This window comes from Cetorhinus maximus, chromosome 17 (assembly GCF_964194155.1).
Source record: "Cetorhinus maximus chromosome 17, sCetMax3.hap1.1, whole genome shotgun sequence".
NCBI lineage: Eukaryota > Metazoa > Chordata > Chondrichthyes > Lamniformes > Cetorhinidae > Cetorhinus > Cetorhinus maximus.
Window position 1 is genome coordinate 82933949 of NC_135895.1, and position 19197 is coordinate 82953145.

The following is a 19197-nucleotide window of genomic DNA, read 5'->3' on the forward strand; positions in this document are numbered from 1 at the left end:
GGATGAAGATATCACTGGCCAGGCCAGCATTTATTACCCATCCCTATTTTCCCTAGTCCAGGGGTCATTTAAGAGTCAATCACATTGCTGTGGGTCTGGAGTCACATGTGGGCCAGACCAGAAAAGGACAGCAGATTTCCTTCCCTAAAGGACATTAATGAACCAGATGGGTTTTTACGACAATAGACAATGGTTTCACGGTCATCATTAGACTTTTAATTCCAGATTTTTACTGAATTCAAATTTCACCATCTGCCATGACAGGATTTGAATCCAGGTCCCCAGAACATTACCCTGGGTCTCTGGATTACTGGTCCAGCGACAATACCACTATGCCATCACCCACAAAACCATAAACTCATCAGAAAGGTCTTTGATCCATGACATTTGCTGCAGACAGGTGTTCTCTATTTTCTTAAGGTTTATTCTCTTGAACAATTTCTGCATGTGAGTAAACCACAATCCTTTTCCAAGTGTGCCAATTCCAGCAGTGTTATTTTGCTTGCTGAGGCGGATTAAAAGAAATAGAACTGCAGAGCAGGTGGGGGATAAACCAGTTGATCACAGAACGAGCAAATTTGTTCAGGACCAAAATTAAATGACTCTTTTGTAAAAACACAATTTTACCCTGCATAAATTCAGTTCTTTATTGTTGCTTACTCCCTTCTACCATCTTCCCACCTACACTTACAGGATTACTACAGCAGAACAGCATGAGCCCTGTCAAACAAACAGTTCTTGTTATTTCAAAGCACCATTGCATTGCTGCGTTATCTGCTGTTGCCAAGTTAATACATTGTCAGTTGCTGGAAATGCAGGCTGTAATGAGCCTATGAAACAGCAGCTTTGGTCTATTATAGTAAATTAACATTTTAAGGCCAATCCATCTTTTTAATGCAATTCAGAGGCGTGATATACTATTTAAGGCCAATGAGCTAACTTGAATGAGAACTGACTTGCCAAGGAATAGAAGGTGACAATAATTGGAGCAAAATGGACTCTGAGAGGTGAGAGTGGTGAGACTGTGAGAGAGTGACTGCCCTTAACACCAAGGGCTCATTTGACCAAGTGTGGCATCAAAGAGCCCGAGCAAAACTGGAGTCAATGGGAATCAGGGGCAAACTCTCCACTGGTTGGAGTCATGCCTAAGCACAAAGAAAGATGGTTGTGGTTGTTGGAAGTTAATAATCTTGCCTCAGGACATCACTACAGGAGTTCCTCAGGGTAGTGCCCTCGGCCCAACCATCTTCAGTTGCTTCATCAATGACCTTCCTTCCATCATAAGGTCAGAAGTGGGGATGTTTGCTGATGATTGCACAATGTTCAGCACCATTCGCGACTCCTCAGAAACTGAAGCAGTCCATGTCCAAATGCAGCAAGACCTGGATAATATCCAGGCTTGGGCTGACAAATGGTGTAACAAGTGCCTGGCAATGACCATCTCCAGCAACAGAGAATCTAACCACCTCCCCTTGACTTCAATGGCATTACCATCACTGAATGCCCCATTATCAATATCTTGGGCAGGGGCGGGGTACCATTGACCAGAAACTAAACTGGGCCAACCAAATAAATTAGTCTCTAAAAGAGCAGGTCAGAGGCTGGGAATTCTGCAGTGCGTAACTCACCTCCTGACTCCCCAAACCATGTCCACCATCTACAAGACACAAGTCAGGAGTGTGATGGATGAGTGCAGCTCCATCAATACTCCAGAAGCTTGACACCAACCAGAACAAAGCAGCCCGCTTGATTGGCATCCCAAACACCATTTTTAACATCCATTCCCTCCGCCACTGACACACAATGGCAGCAGTGTGCACCATCTACAAGATGCATTGCAGGAAGTGATCAAGGCTCCTTTGACAGCATCTTCCAAACCTGTGACCTCTACCACTTAGAAGAACAAGGGCAGAAGGTGCATGGGAACACCACCACCTCGAAGTTGCCCTCCAAGTCACACACCATCCTGACTTGGAAATTTTTTGCCATTCCTTCACTGTCGCTGGGTCAAAATCCTGGAACTCCCTCCCTAACAGCAGTGTGGGTATACAAACGCCACATGGACTGCAGTAGTTCAGAAAGCAGCTCAGCACCACCTTCTCAAGGGCAATTAGTGATGGTGCAGTAAAAATGCTGGTCTAGCCAGTGACACCCAGGTCCTATAAAAGAATAGAAAACAATATCTTGCTGTCAGTATTGGTAGAATATCAGGTGATCTATGATAAGGTCCAATATTGTGACACAATGTGGCTTTTCCAAGATGGAATAAAGTTCCTGAAAAGGCACAAGATAGATGCAGCTGCCAAAGGAATTTATACCAGCTTTCTGATTGTTATCCTGGACTTGCTATTAAAAAACTAGCTAGATATAAGGCCCAATGAAGATAAAGAGGAAACCATGAGGAGCTGAGACACGTTACCTAAAATGCAGAGGCCAAATTAGCTTGAGTGAAAGAGGTAAAAAAAAAGGCCCAAAACCAAAAAAAGGGCTTCAATATTCCACACCAACAGAAGATTCAAAACATAAATCTAAGCACTTCATAGAAGGGGATGCATGAAATATCTAGAATTGCTAGGACTTCTTGGCACTTGCGAATTAGGATGCTTACTCAGCTCCAGAAATCATCATCCATGCCCACCAACCCCAATCACTACCACCCTATCCTACAAACGAGTGGCAGTAACTTCAATAGCAGTAAATTTGACATTGGCTTTATTCATGGGGCATGTACTCATTTCTCAAGTTGTAACTATCCACAAACAGAAATTTTCCCCTATTATATAATTATGAAGTCAATGTTAAGTACTTACCAACACAGTTCGTATTTTATGAAGCATTTTGGATCCTTTTCTCAATTTGACTCTGACTACTTCATGTCGATGGACCCACCCACGGAGTTCATCTGCTAGCCTACACCAAGATAACGGACAAAATGTTTAATGAGAAATTAGCTACTGGAGCACTGATTTGGATGATTTTCACAAGTTTTGACTGGACATTCAATCTGGGAGCTGTTGAAGCAAGGTTAAAATGGATGGTCTTTGTTTCATTAACTAGGTCCAACTGCAAACTCACTCAATAATGTAAAATCAGGCATAGGGATCTTAACTCAGGTCATTTTTTAAAGAGGTTATTTTACATAAATTTCATGTGCCTAGGTATATAATATCAATAAAACACTATTAATACAGCAACAGCATAGAGATATATAGGTGTGCTTGGAGATGAATAGGTTAGCTCTGTTGATGCACAGCCAGCCATTAAAAACATCAGCTGAATTATTCAGCATATTGCTAAAACATGCATTTACTGTTAAGTCCAACAAGGAAGACTTCGCTCACAGGAATCACAGGGAACAAGCTCCACAGGGATAATGCTATCTTGGGGCTGGTGTTACTGCCAATAGATAGCCACTTAGTTGCCCCTCAAACCCCTCGAAGAACACAATACATTCAAAGTTACTTAAATTCCTTTTGGGTTCTGAAGTAAAAAAAACAATAAAGTAGTTAAAATAAATAGTTACAAGGGGCTGTGGGCCACATTATTTTAGTGTTCAATTGGGAGCCAGGACAGCTCTGCAGTAAAATGAGTCACTGCTGCTGAAGGAAGGGAAGAAAAGCAAGAAAATATAGAGAAGGAAATAAGACTCCTGCCAGTGTAACAGCATCTGCACAGACATGATGAGCCAGCCAAATGGTCGCCTTCAATGCTTTAAGTTCCATCACACTCAAAATATGAAGTTCTCAATTAAAACATATTTTTATTAAAACAATACTTGAAAACAGAAGACCATTCTAGTTCTTTGCAAATCCATTTGCATTGTGGGTGGCCTAAGCTGGCTTCACTCATGCATTCCTGCCTACAACAGGCATGGGCAAGCTCACTTGAAACATTTAAGTCAGTTTACTCAAACACAAGGTGGAAAAGGCGATTCGTTACTTTTTTTGGCTCTCCTACAACAAGGAAAAGACTTCCTTTACTTATTTAAAAACCAGGCATCAAGCATTCCTAGGACAAGTATGACAGGCCAGCTGCGAAGCCTTTTTGACCCTGCTCCAAACTCATTACAACAATATTCCATTCCCAATCCAAACAACAGCTGGTTAATTTTTTATTGCTTACGGCCAACCATCTTGGACTGAAGTCGCTTTCAACTGCAAACAAAGGGTAGCTATCTGTTGACAAGCATCTGTTGGCGAGCATTTCCAAAAGGTATTCTTCAATTTGACACTTGCATATTTGAAAAAAGAATTTAATCTTTGTCCGGTCAGAATTCAAATCCAGGTATTAGTAATGAAAGTCAAGTCCTTTAATCCATTTGTTACAATCCCCATAGAGACCAATAACTTTTAAAAAGATACTGGAATTTCCAGTGACTGACTGGAAGAATCACAAAACAAGATTTCAAGTTTCAAGGCTTTTACTGTTACAAACAAACTAAAAACAACATAAATAAACACCATTTAGTAGGCAACTTCTAATTTAAGCTTCCAAAAAGATTCCCCATGTGACTTTAAACACCACTGAATATTCCACACTATGCTGTCCCTTTAAAAAGACACTTGATTCTCCCAGAACCAGCCCAAAGCTGTTCTCCACTCCTGATGATCTGCTTCCTTTTCCCTTTCCCAGCCAGGTAACTTCTAATCCCAGAACTGACTTTCACTGTGAGTTACACTGGAGATTCTTTCTCTCTAGCCCAAGCTATGCACATCTTCCAGCCTTCTTAATATCCTCAAAAATTCCATCACTTCAAACTGAGTGCGAACGCTCATTCATGTTCTGCATGGTCAACAATAGGGTCAACATTTTCTCTGCATCAGGCGCACGAACAGCTGCCTCTAACTCCTGCTCTCTCTCAGATTCTTGCAGACTCACTTGGATCTGTGAAGTTCAGTGATATCTTAGGAAGCCCTGTAGCCTGATACCATAATAGCTTCCTATGGACTCTTCCCCTTCTAAAAGCAAGCTCTATGGCAACATGAATCACCTTAGCCTTGTATCCAGAAAGAAATTAGCTGTCCTCTGGGCCCTAACTCCATTCTAGCTTGGAATTAAATAGACAGTTTAAAGTATAACCTTTTACAAAACCTGACATTCCCAACACCTCCCTGTGGACTTGGGAGATTAATAGTCTACACACAGTCAGCACAAATATTCTTGTCATTGTCCACAGGTGTGAATGTCTTGCATCTTCTCAGGAAGTCTCTTGACTTGGGACCCTTCTATAGACTCTCTGTCCTGAAAGCAACCAAGTCACCCAAGTTTGTCGTCAGCCAGAATACAGAGCAGGTCACATGACACCCTTCACCACACCATTTTACCTTAAATTAAAGGGACAGTTTCAAATGGTAACAAATAAACCTCATATTTGTAACACACTGCAATTCAAAGTACTCCTCCCCACCACCACAAAAGGACAATCTACACAAATGTACCATTCTATCAAGCACACAAAATTCATCTGTGGTACACTTAAACACAAAGAACACAGCTTTATTTTAAAAGATTCATGTGGGAGGAATGAACCATCCAGTGTGCTTGATGCCAGATCCCTCTATCTGCACAGCTTCTTCTTACATGAAGCCCTTACAATGCTGTACAGCTGAGCAGTCAAACAGCAATTAAGTACTGATGACATAATCCTTCTATTCGTTAAGTATGCTTTTCAGGTATGAAAATATGTCAAACAGTGCGTGCTTACTTATTTTTGTCCAAAAAATTTGAAAGAAACCGTTTGCATTTGCATGGTTTAAACAAACAGAGATCTTGTGATGGTTTCCTTACAATAACTACTCTCTACTCACCTAAGTGATTCAGTCCTATTAACTTGTGGTTGACATGCTCGTTGGACAAAGAGAAGAGGTTCCTTCTTCACCACCATCAGGTCTTTTTTTTCCGAGATTGAAATCCCATTTCTGAAAGAAGCAGGTTATGAAATTTAGAAGGGCCTTGTTCTCAGCGAAAAAAATGCTCTTTGCTCCGCATCTGCATTCATAACACTTGATTAAAGCAAAGAACAAACGATAAGTGAACATCAGAGTGAACACTGGGGTCATAACTTACACATCACGCTGGCAAAAACTATTTATTGTAACCCCACATTTTCCTATTCTTCTACCATTCAAGTCGAATCCAAAGTAGTTCTAGGGGTTTAAACATCTTGATACATATCAGGTTAAGACAACAGCTATTGTCTCCAAAGATATCTGACCCCACCCCCTACCAGCCGCATCTTTCCCCCGCCCGCCCAGAATGTTTCTCTTATATACACATATACATATATATGATGAAAACAGATAACATATCCATTAAGGAGACCTCAAATTCAAGTAAAAGCCAAAATATATCTCTTTACTTCCACTCACATTGCTTTTAACTAAAAGATAATTCCATCACTTTTTTTTAAAATGTTCTTTAATGGGATGTGGGCATCGCTGGCAAGGCCAGCATTTGTTGCCCATCTCTGAGTGGCTTGCTCAGGTATTTCAAAGGCCAATTGAGAGTCAACCACATAGCTGTGGATCTGGAGTCACATGTGGGCTCGGCCAGGTAAGATTTCCTTGCCAAAAAGGCATCAGTGAACCAGGTAGGTTTTTAAAACAATCAAGGTCACCATTACTGAGCCTCGTTTATATTCCAGATTTATTAACTGAATTCAAATTTCACCAGCTGCCGTGGTGGGATTTGAACCAGTGTCCCCAGAGAATTCACATCGGCCTCTGGATTACTAGTCCAGTGACATTACCACTATGCTACTGTCTTCCCAACAGTTAACAGAAAGTGCATGTCCCTCCAATGGAGTTAAGAGATCATTTATTTGTTTACCATGTAGCCTGACATGAGGAACTTGAAATACAAAGTTTGGTCTGTATTCACATGACTGCATCAAAATATTTAATCATTCCTACTAACATTATGCTAACACCAAAACTTCTAGAATGACCATGTTTCAGCATTTGAATTGCATGAATTATGCCAACTAAACTTTGCTTTTCTGCATTCGCTGTGGCTCGGTCCACATGTGTCAGTTGGCTTTGTTGCAACAGCCAATAAAACCCTGGCTAAAGTATAGTGACTGAAGTCATCAACTTAAGCCAGAACTGATTCCACTGCATTAGCCAAAAGTCTGGAGGCAATCAAGGAAAAGAAAGTGAAGCTTAAGCGGTCAGATGACCTGGTTGAGTAACCTGCAACACTACTGTACTTGTACTATTTCCTGTGTCATTTAGTGGCAATGGCTTCGTCAGTGGTACAACACATCACCCTCACAACACAAGGCAGCTTCATATCTTTGTGCTCAATCATTCTATAATTGACTGCGAAGAAAAGCCATCTGCAAACTATTAATCTACTTCTAAATAAACCTGATAAAAAGACCATGAGCCAAAGCTGTATCCAAAAGGGTAAATTAGTTAAAATATGAAGCAACTTAAATATTTTCTTATGGCTTCAACAATCACTTCACAAAAGGGAGCCAATAACTTGAGATCAAGTCTACAATGATTGGTTTTAGTTAACGGTACAAAATTCCAATGATGGGTGAAATGAACATCACCAAGTCACTCAAATCCTTCTGATCCCCCCCAAATAAGAAAGTTCTAATTAATTTAAAGAAAGCCAATGTGAACTGCGCCCAAAGAGTTTTCATTCTTTTGCCTGTCACTCACCAAATGGACACAATGCCAAAACAAAATGTAATTTCAGTTATTTAGTTGTTGGAACTTTAAGATATTTTTTAATGATTTGAAGCTGAGAAAACTAATGCAAAACACATGTGACCAAGATATGGCCAAGGTTTGGGGATGGGACATTAAATAATGATCCAATGCCTACCCAATTTAATTAACAATTAAAAATGCCCTGAGCAAACAGTATGAAGTACTCCTATAATTGTTGCGTTATTCGCTAAGCGGTCAACAGAACGGTGCTGCCAGCAGAGCTTTTTGCTGGAGCAGGGATGACAGATGTAGAAATTTTATAAATAGTAGCCATTAAGCACAAAATAGTCAAACTTATATTCCTACTTAAAATAGTTGCTTATTGGGTCCACAACAACTGAAGTACTGAGATTTAGGCACACTTGGGTTGATGAGACACAAAGCAAAAACTGGAGTTATAAACGGGCCCAATGTACTAAAACATTAAAGTTGATTGCACTGGCTTTATTCATTCCAAGAATGTAGACAAAAGGCAGGCTTTTATTATTCATCCCAAATTGCGCTGAGAAAATGGTGATAGGTCTTCTTCTTGAAATGATGCAGTATCAGATTAATTCAACTGGCTGACTTTCTCGGGATAGGGAGGTGGCAGCAATTCGGGGGGTAGTCAAAAGTTAACCATGTGGGATCAGGACTGGAGTCATACATAGGCCAAATAAATATGGCAGGGTGCCTTCTTTAAAAGATATGAGTGAACGTATTCAGTTGTTAATGGCAATCTGCAGCTTCAGGATCACTTTCACTGATTTTTTTACTTCAAGATCTTTTTAAACTGAATTTAAATTTTCCACTTCCACGTTAGGATCTGATTTGATATTCTCTGGATTACTAGTCCAATGATATGACCATTACTCTCTCATACAAACTCAAATAGACAAAACAGCTCTGGTTCCCCCTGTAGCTTAAAAGGAAAAGGTGCAGAGGTGGTGAATCACATGGATAAGGAAACCTGGATGCAAACTATGATCAACTGATTTGAGCCAGTGTAGCAATGGACATTTATAACTACTCTCAGTATCATCTGGCAAGCAACAGAGGGAGAAATAAGATCAACCACTCCTTGCTGTTTACCCATCAAACCCTGCTGCAAAGTGCCCACAAGGCGACTGACAATGTTCCCTCGAAGCTGCAAAGATGCGTGGCCACGCAGCAATATGTAACACCTAACACATGAAAAAAATTGACAACGCACAACCAACATTCCCTTTAAGCTGCAAGCATACCTGGTTGTGAAGCAATCTCAATGGACCACGCAGTGCAACAAACAGATCGTATACAACAAAGAAAAATTAGAAGGAACAATGGTGATCGATACCCCCATAATATACTGCATACCAACGTTCACTTGAAGTCGCCCATGAAAAGCAGCCATTTGGATGAGATACTGGAAGGCTGTTGTGCCTATAAAACCACACACCATCCTGAGCCATCTCTTCCGTGAGAAGAACAAGGAAGAATATCTGGCTATATAATGAAAGGTTACGGTAGTTATTGGTCCGACTGCAGCTTTTATTAAGATCCTATTGTTTTCCCCTGTGCAGTCTGTCACCAACACTTTTCACCTCAATCTGCTTGGATTTGTGCATTCATTACCAGGAAAAGAGATGACTTCCCCAACACCTCTACCTTTGCTCCCTGTAATTGTATGCTGCAAAATGCAAGGTACTGGTTAGGCAGGTTACCTCCTCATCCTACTCTTCCTCAACCAAGATACTTAACACAGGGAGTTGCCTCAAACTCAACCCATTTCACCTCAGATTGAGAGCTGAGCAGTTAGGAAGGATCACCCTTACAACCTTCCCAAACCACCGTTTGAGTGCACAAGACCATAATGCAAATGCATTATTACAATAGCTAGTATCCCAATGTGGAACTAGTTAAGGATAAGTGTTTCCAGAGCCAGGATCTTCTTCAAGAAATCAACAACTGAACCTTGTCTTCTGCAATCCAGAAGCTCCAACCTTTGTGTATCCAAGGAGCTCATGATCTGTTGTAATCTCCAATTGGATTACATTACCAAATTTCTCTCCTAAATGGTGAATACTATCACAAAGCTGAAAATTTCACAGGCTAAAGCAACTAATCTTGATTTATAAATAATAGCAATATGAAGAACAGTGACTGGCATTGTCAGCAGTTCACAATATATCATCAAATTGACTAGCAGTCCAACAGGATGATTCTTTCAGTTTAGCCCATGTGTGATGATACTTAGTGTTTGAATAACTCTGTTCAGCTGTTTCAATGAATGTTTGCACTTGATGACATGTTCAACATTTTTCCCATAAACAAGAATCTAGTCATTTAATTTCATTGCCAGGCACTGGACCTTAGTCACTCCTGTAATGTAGAGAGCAAGTTTCAAAACTTAAGAACTTCAATCTTTGAAGTGAAGCATTGCAGCTCTCCCCTCCAACATTGGGGATCAGCCTGATTTTATTTGACCTAGATGGACCCATTTGTCTCATGGCTACCACAATATCACACAACATTTCGGGCCACGAGTCTGTCCAGGTTCAGAAAGAACTGAGTTTCAACTGTAACCACTTTTGCAGTCATATCGCCACCTCCTGTACCAAAGTGTCATGTCACCTCCAAGTAAATTTATGAGGTTGTTCAAGTTAAATCAACCCTCTTGAAAGCTGTGTTGGTTCTCACTTATTGGGTCATTCTTAAAAGGTACCCTCCAATTTTATTTTTGATTGCAATGTACAAAGTCTGCTAGGTACAGAACGGGTCGCAGATTCAAACACCATGGCAAGCTATGAAACTGAATTCAATGAGTCTGGTAAATTGTGGGCTAGCATGATGGAAACTGCAAAATTGCTGTAAAAACCGAAGTTGGTTTGATTTTCCACCCAACATGACCCATGTGACTCCAGTTCAATTACATATTTGATGCCCTTGTGGTAACTGGATGGACAAAAGCTACTTAGTATTCAGTGTTGCCCAGTTCTGATTAATTAGATGACTGATTACTTTTGCCATCACTTGCATATGTCAGTTACACCTACTTATTCATCTCTTGTGTCCCTCAAAATTCTCTTAATCCTGAAGTACCTTTGGATTTAATTCATCTATCATGGAGAATGGACTGCAGACAGACTGAAATCCAATTTGTTTCAATATCTAAGACCCAGAGCACACTGGATATGTATTAATTTTCCACAGTACATGGTTAATACCTTCCTGGTCAAAATAAAACATGTTAATGCTAGCTATTCAACATGGTAATCTATTACTAGATTAAAATGCATATTCATGCTTTGTGGTTTTAACTCACTTCTCCCCTTTCTTTCTCTCTCTCCTTCACCCCAATGCGCCCCAACCCTGTTGATATTCTCCTACCTATAGCAGTGCAAGTCACATCTGCAAATGCTGAACATCTGGTATTTAAGGGTATGCCCACCTGCTCAATAATTAACTGTGTGAGTGCTTCAATAATATCCCCTTGCAATCTGAATTTTATATTCCTGTCTTATAATCCTTTGTAGTTCCCATCTCTATTCCAGTGAAAAAAGCAGAACATGTGAACACTTGCCAAGACGTGTCCAGATACTAATTGCCAGCCTGCTTTATTTTCCAGGACATGAAATAAACATTATCGCGATAATTAAACTTAGTTCAATGACCATTTGTCTTCATGGATTAATACAACATCATGGTAACACTATGCTTCTTCACATTGTTAGCTCATAGATTCAGAATCATAGAATGGTACAGCACAGGAGGCTGCCAGTTGACCCATCGTAGAAAGGGGCGCACAGGCACCAGACTGCGCCCGAGTGAGACGGAGAGAATTTGGTTCAGGTGGGAATTTGGTGCAGAGGGACAAGGAAGCGTGCCTTTTTCCAGCCTCTCGTGGTTGGTTAATTTCCTTCCTTGTCTCCAAGCTAGGTGAGTGCAACTTTCTATTTTTTCATCTGGTAAATTATTAACTAATTGACAAATTAAGTAAATAAGGTTGAATGGAAATGGCAGGACTGGTGGTGTGACGTGACTACACCATGTGGGATCTGTGTAATGCACTGTAATCCCAGATAACCACATCGACATAAAGTGTCTGCAGCTTAGGCAACTTCAGCTCCAAGTTGCTGAGCTGGAGTCTGAGTTGCAGACATTACAAGACATCAGGGAGGAGGAAAGTTACCTGGACACTTTGTTCCAGGAGGCAGTCACTCCCCTTAAGTTAGGCAGAACTTTGAAGCTGGTCACTGGTCAGGAACAGGAGGATGTGACTACAAGTCAGGCAGGTAAAGGGAACCAGTATGTAGTGATGGAGGAGCTTCAGCCCCTGACTTTGTCCAACAGGTATGAAGTTCTTGCTACCTGTGTGGATGAGAAGGAGGACTGCAGATGGATGAGCGGACTGACCATGGAACCATGGTGAAATATGCCTTTAAAACGGGGGGAGCGAAGAGGAATGTGGTAGTGATAGGAGACAGCATAGTCAGGGGGGTAGATGCTGTCTCTGCAGTTGAGAGCGTGAGTCCAGCCAGCTGTGTTGCCTGGTGCCAGGGATCGGGATATCTGATCAGGGCTGGAGAGGAAATTGCTTTGGGAGGAGGAGGATCCAGTGGTACCAACAACATAGGTAAGGCTAGGAAAGAGGTCCTGCATAGAGAGTATGAAGAGCTAGGCATTAAATTAAAAAGCATATCTAGGATAGTAGAGAGGATTTTAAACGAAATAGCGGGGGCAAGGGATCAAATTTGGGAAGCTGTGGTAACAAAGAGTAGAGGCAAGACAAGGGAGAAAGGTACCAATATGAGAAATGATAAACAGACAGTGACAGGGAGGGACAGAGAGTACAAATCTAAGAGCAAATCAACAGATAAGGCTAGAGGTTATAAAAATAATATAAGGACAAAGCTAAAGGCTCTGTATCTGAATGCATGTAGCATTTGAAACAAAACAAATGAACTGATAGCGCAAATAAAAATAATTAAGTACAATCTGATAGCCATTGCAGAGACATGGCTGCAGGATGACAGATTTGGACCTGAAAATTGAAGGGTAGCTAACATTTAGGAAGGACAGAAAATTAGGTAAAGGTGGAAAGGTGACTCTGTTAATTAATAAAGCTATTCGCAAAATAGAGGGGAATGGCCTATGTTCAGGAAACCACGATGTAGAAGCATTCTGGATAGAGACTGAGGAATGATAAAAGGAAGAAGTTACTTGTTGGCATGGTGTATAGGCCCCCTAATATTAACCACACGGTAGGGCAGGGGAAAAAGAAGAAATAATGGGAGCTTGTCAAAAAGGTACAGCAACAGTCACGGGCGATTTTAATCCACATAAAGACTAGAAAAATCAGATGGGCAAAGCATAGTGAGGGATTCATAGAATGCTTTCTAAATAGTTTCTTAGAACAGCATGTTCTGGCACCAACCAGACAGCAGGCTTTAGTAGACCTGATACTGTGCAACAGGATAGGATTAATTAATGACCGCATTGTGAAGGCGCCCTTTGGTAGCAGCAATCATAATGTGATTGAATTCTACATTCAGTTTGAGGGAGAGAAGAGTGGGTCTAAGACAAGTATTTTAAATTTAAATAAGGGCAATTATGAGGGCATCAAAGTAGAGCTAGTTAAAGTGAGCTGGCAGGTTAGGTTAAGGGATAGGTCCACAGAGATACAGTGGCAGACATTTAAGGGGATACTTCAGAATACACAGAATAGATACATTCCTATGAGAAAGAAAAATCCCAAGGGGAGGACCCACCATCCATGGTTAACTAAAAAGGTTAATGACCGAATCAAATTTAAAGATAAAGCATATAATTGCACAAAGATGAATGGCAGGTCGGAAGACTGGACAAAATATAAAAAACAGCAAAGTACGACCAAAAGATTGAGGGGGGGGGGGGGGGGGGGGAATTAGAGTACGAGAGAAAACTACATAAAGACAGATACTAAGAATTTCTATAGATATTTTTAAAAAGTAAGGTTAACCAAGTGAGCATTGGTCCGATAGAAAGTGAATCTGGGGAATTAATAATGAAAAATAAGTAGATGGTAGATGAATTGAACAAGTAGTTTGCATTGGTCTTCACTATAGAGGATACAAGTAACATCCCAGAAGTAGCTATAAATCAGCAAATGGAAGGGAGGGGAGAACTCAAGAAAATTACAATCACCACAGAAGTGGTACTAAGCAAATTGTTGGTGCTACGGGCTGACAAATCCCTGGGTCTTGATAGGCTTCATCCTAGGGTCTTAAAAGAAGTGAGATAGTTGACACGTTGGTTTTACTTTTCCAAAATTGCCTAGATTCGGGGAAGGTTCCATTAGATTGGAAAATAACAAATGTAACTCCTTTATTCAAAAAGGGAGACACAAAGCAGAAAACTACAGGCCAGTTAGTTTAACATGTCATCCAGAAAATGTTAGGAGCTACTATCAAAGACGTTATAACAGGGCACTTAGATAAATTCAAGGTGAACAGTAAGACTCAAAATGGTTTTGTGAGAGGGAAATCATGTTAACTGATTTATTGGAGATCTTTGAAGGAGTCACATTTGATAAGGTACCTTGTGGAAGGTTTTTGTGGAAACTAAACACTCAAAAGTGCAGCGGTTAACATGTTGGCATGGATAGAAGATTAGCTAACTAACAGGAAACAGAGGGTAAGTACAAATGGGTCTTTTTCTGCTTGGCAAGGTGTAACAAGTGGTGTGCCACAGAAATCAGTGCTGGGGCCTCAACTTTTTACAATTTATATAAATGACTTGGATGAAGGGACCGAAGGTATGGTTGCTAAATTTGATGATGACACAAAGATAGGTAGGAAAGTAGGTTGTGAGGGGGACGTAAGGAGGCTACAAAGTGAAATAAATAGGTTTAGTGGATGGGCAAAGATCTGGCAAATGGGGTATAATGTGGAAAAATGTGAAACTGTCCATTTTGGAATGAAAATGAAGTGTGAGAATGGATGGTATTTTTTTCAATATTTTGGGGAATATTGTGTTATTCCGTAAAGAAGGCTGGATGTCTGGGAGTGTGTGATTTAATTAAGCTGGTCAAGATTTTGATAAGACACAGGTTGTCTGGGGGTTTGAAAACATGAAAAGGATAGAAGTGTTAAGTCTGAGATACAAGTAAATAGGTTACATCTAACATTTGCATTTGTTTGAATATCAAATGGGAGTCAAAGGTGACAGGAAAAATGCTTGCATCATGCAGGAGTCCATAAGTAAAAAAGTAGTGGGGATATGATATTTTGTTGACCCAAAAGCAAAGACAAGATGGAAAGATGACACATTTTATATTTGGAAGGATTTGAGTTTCAAAGGGATATGACAACAATGGGACTGAGATGAAAGAGGTAAAAGGTATATTAGATTTATTGTGGATAGCTGTTGAGCTAGAGATAGCGAGAGATAGCTGCAGCTGACAGGAAATAGCTGGAGCTGTTTGAGCTGTGAGATAGTTGGAGCTCTGGGCTGGAAAAGGATGCAGTTTGAATCACCTATCCAGTCAAGCCAGAAAAGTCTTGGGCTGCAGCAAGCAGTTTTATTCTTAAGTGGATTCCGCTGCAGAGTGGAAGAGGGCAATGGTCATGTGGTACACCTTTATTAAAGCTATAACAGTTTGCCTTGCGTAAGATAACTGGATGTCAGATTTAAGTATCTATAAGGAAGTGTTACCTGGAAGGTGTTTACTTGCGGGTTTGACCAAGTGGAGTGTTTTTGGTGGAATGTTTTTTAAGACTAATCTTAATTGTCTAACTGTAATTTTATGTGCTTACTTTTTCTTTTTTTTTGTTAATAAAATTTTTACTTATAATTTTAAAAAAGCCAAATGTTACTGAACCTCTTACTAGGCTTAGATTGGTACGTTGTCTTCTCATTATCAGAGTACAAAAAAAAGGTTGTGGCCCGTAAGCCAAGTTTCCCTCTGGGATTTGGTTTGCGCAGCAATTAATACCGACTGTGGTCAAAACAGAAGCATATTATCTAAATGTTGAAAGATTGCAGAGCTCTGAGATGCAGAGGGATCTGGGTGTCCTAGTGCATGAATCGCAAAAGGTTATGGTGCATGTACAGCAAATAATTAGCCAAGCTAATAGAATGTTATTGTTTATTGTGAGGGGAATTGAATACAAAAGTAGAGAGGTTATGCTTCAGTTGTACAGGGCACTGGTGAGACCACACCTGGAGTGCTGTGTACAGTATTGGTCTCCTTATTTAAAGATGTAAATGCGTGGAAACGGTTCAGAGAAGCTTTCCTGGGCTAATACCTGGATTGGGCGGGTTGTCTTTTGAGGAAAGGTTGGGTAGGTTAGGCTTGTATCTGCTGGAGTTTAGAAGAGTAAGAGGCAACTTAATTGAAACAAATAAGATCCTGAGAGGTCTTGATAGGGTTGATGTGGAGAGGATGTTTTGTCTTGTGGGTGAATATAGAACTAGGGGTCAGTATTTAAAAATAAGCAGTTGTCCACTAAAGGCAGAGATGAGGAGAAATTTTTTTTCAGAATCTTGAGTCTTTGGTACTCTCTTCCTCAAAAGGTGGTGGAAGCAGAGTCTTGGAATATTTTTAAGGCAGAGATAGATAGATTCTTGATAAGCAAATTGGTGAAAGGTTATCGGGGGTAGGCAGGAGCATGGAGTTGAGGTTACAATCAGGTCAGCCATGAACTTATTGAATGGCGGAGCAGCCTTAAGGGGCTGAGTGACTTACTCCTGCTGCTAATTCATTATGTTTATACATTGACATTCGTGCCAGTTCTCCATGAGAGCACCACTATGTCATATTGACCCACCCTCATTCAATTCAGAAATCCCAAACTTTGGAGGTAGGTGGATCGTCAATATTGAGACTGGAATCGGAATCTGCCTTCATACTAAAAAAACTCATCATTTTAACACCCTCTTACATCAACTCCAAAACCACAGTCCTTAGAAATTAAGACTGCCCTCAATTTGTGGCAGGGCCAAGAGGCAGTCAGTGGGAAAGTGAATCAGGTCTCACCAGGACCAGCATTTAACAGTGGCTGAATCTCAAAATATGTCTCTGAGGGAAGATCAAGCCCACTCCCATCTCCGGGAATGGTGAGTAGAATGATTGACATGATAATTATGAGTGAGATTTCAATCCATTTGTGTCCCTGATTGGATGTTCGAGCCTTCAGAAAGCCCACCCACTCTACCCATTCTCTCTTCCTCCTCTTCCACAGCTGGTACACTTCCTGTCGGGACTGAAAGCCAAGTGAGGAGATGGTGAGTGAAGGAGCAGAATTTATACAAGCGGTATCCCATAATATCCCAACGATAAAGTCAGGACTGCACATCCAGTGAAGGAGAATAAGAAATGCAAAGTGGAGCAGAAGACCACATTGCCCATTGAGCCTCACTCATGACTGATCTCAGGCTTCAATTCCACTTTCCTGCCTGTTCCCAATATCTCTTCATTCCCTGAGACAACAAAAATCTATCTATCTGACCCTTAAACATGTTCAATGATGGCACATCCACAACACATTGGGGTAGAGAATCCCAAAGATTCACAACTGTTTAACTGAAGAACTTTCTCATTATCCCCAGCATCACAGGTGCCAGTCTTCAACCAATTCAATTCACGCCACAGGGTATCAAGAAACAGCTGAAGGCACTGGATACTGCTAAAGCTATGGGCCCTGACAACATTCCGGCTATAGTGCTGATGACTTGCACTCCTGGACTAGCCACATCCCTAGCCAAGTTGTTCCATTTCAGCTACAACACTGGCATCTACCTGGTAAAGTGGAAAATTGCCTAGACGTGTCCTGTCCACAAAAAGCAGGACAGATCCAACCCAGCCAACTGCTGCCCCATCGGTCTACTCTCGATCATCAGCAAAATGATGGAAGGGGTTGTTGACAGCGCTATCAACGGCACGTCCCCAGTAATAACTTGCACAGTGACGCCCAGTTTGGGTTCCACCAGAGCCACTCAGCTCCTGACCTCATTACAGCCTTGGTCCAAACATGGACAAATGAGCCAAATTCCAGAGGCGAGCTGAGAGTGATTGCCCTTGACATCAAGGCAGCATTTGCCCAAGTGTGCCATCAAGGAGCCCGAGCAAAACTGGAGTCAATGGGAATCAGGGGGAAAACTCTCCACTGGTTGGAGTCATACCTAACACAAAGGGAAGATGGCTGTGTTTGTTGGAGGTCAATCATCTCAGTCCCAGGAGTTCCTAAGGGTAGTGTCCTAGGCCCAACCATCTTCAGCTGCTTCAGCAATGACTTTCCCTCGATCGTAAGGTCAGAAGCGGGGATGTTTGCTGATGATTGCATAACATTCAGCACATTTGTGACAATTCAGATACTGAAACAGTCCATACCATATGCAGCAAGATCTGGACAACATCCAGGCTTGGGCTGACAAGCGGCAAGTAACAATTGAGCAACACAAATGCCAGGCAATGACCATCTCCAACAAGAGAGAATCTAACCATCTCCCTTTGACATTCAATGGCATTACCATTGCTGAATCCCCCACTATGTACATCGTGGGAATGACCATTGACCAGAAACTGAACTGGATTAGCCATATAAATACCGTGGCTACAAGAGCATCTCAGAGGCTGGGCATTCTGCGGCAAGTAACTCACCCCCCAACTCCTGAAGCCTGTCCACCATCTACAAGGCTCAAGTCAGGGGTGTGATGGAATACTCTTGACTTTCCTGGATGAGTGTAGCTCCTACAACAATCAAGGAGCTCGACACCCTCCAGGCCAAAGCAGTCCGCTTGATTGGCACCCTGTCCGCCACCTTAAACATTTATTTCCTCCACCACCCCCACACAAGTGGCAGTAATGTGTACCATCTACAAGGTGCACTGCAGCAACTCACCAAGGCTCCTTCAGCTGTACCCACGACCTCTACCATCTCAAAGGACAAGGGCGGCAGATGCATGGGAACGCTAACACCTGCAAGTTCCCTTCCAAGCCACAGACCATTCTGACTTGGAACGACATCACCGCTCCTTCTCCGTCGCTCTGTCAAAATCCTGCAACTCCCTTCCTAACAGGAAGTGTACTTGCACCACATGGACTGCAACAGGTCAGGGAGGCAGCTTACCCCGCCACCTTCTCAAGGTTAATTAGGGATGGGCAATAAATGCTTGCTGAGCCAGCGATGCTCACACCCCATGAAAGAATTTTTAAAAATTATTGGCCTCATATCCTGAAACCATGCCTCCGAGTTCTAGATTCGCCAGCCAGGGGAAACCACATCTCAGTATCTACCTTGTCAAGCCCCTTCATAATCTTAAATGTTTCAATGAGATCACCTCTCATTGTTCTAACCTTCAGGGAATATAGACCCAATTTACTCAGCCTCTCATCATATCACAACTTTCATCCCAGGAACTAATCTAGTGAACCTTCGCTGCACTGCCTCCACTGCACATATATCATTCCTTAAATATGGAGACCAAAATTGCACAGAGTGTTCCAGGTGAGGTCTCAGTAAAGCCCCTTAAAATT

General features: G+C 41.5%; 1 protein-coding gene across 3 annotated transcripts in view; it reads right to left on the reverse strand.

The window, feature by feature from the left end:
- atf6 (activating transcription factor 6) overlaps positions 1-19197 on the reverse strand; it is a 367278-nt gene that overhangs the window by 222594 nt on the left and 125487 nt on the right. For all 3 annotated transcript variants that reach the window (XM_078561554.1, XM_078561552.1, XM_078561553.1), the window contains 2 exons: positions 5808-5918; positions 2811-2910 (listed from right to left, as the gene is read on the reverse strand). In XM_078561554.1, coding sequence (XP_078417680.1) covers positions 2811-2910; positions 5808-5918 — 211 coding nt within the window. The remainder of the gene's footprint in view (positions 1-2810; positions 2911-5807; positions 5919-19197) is intronic.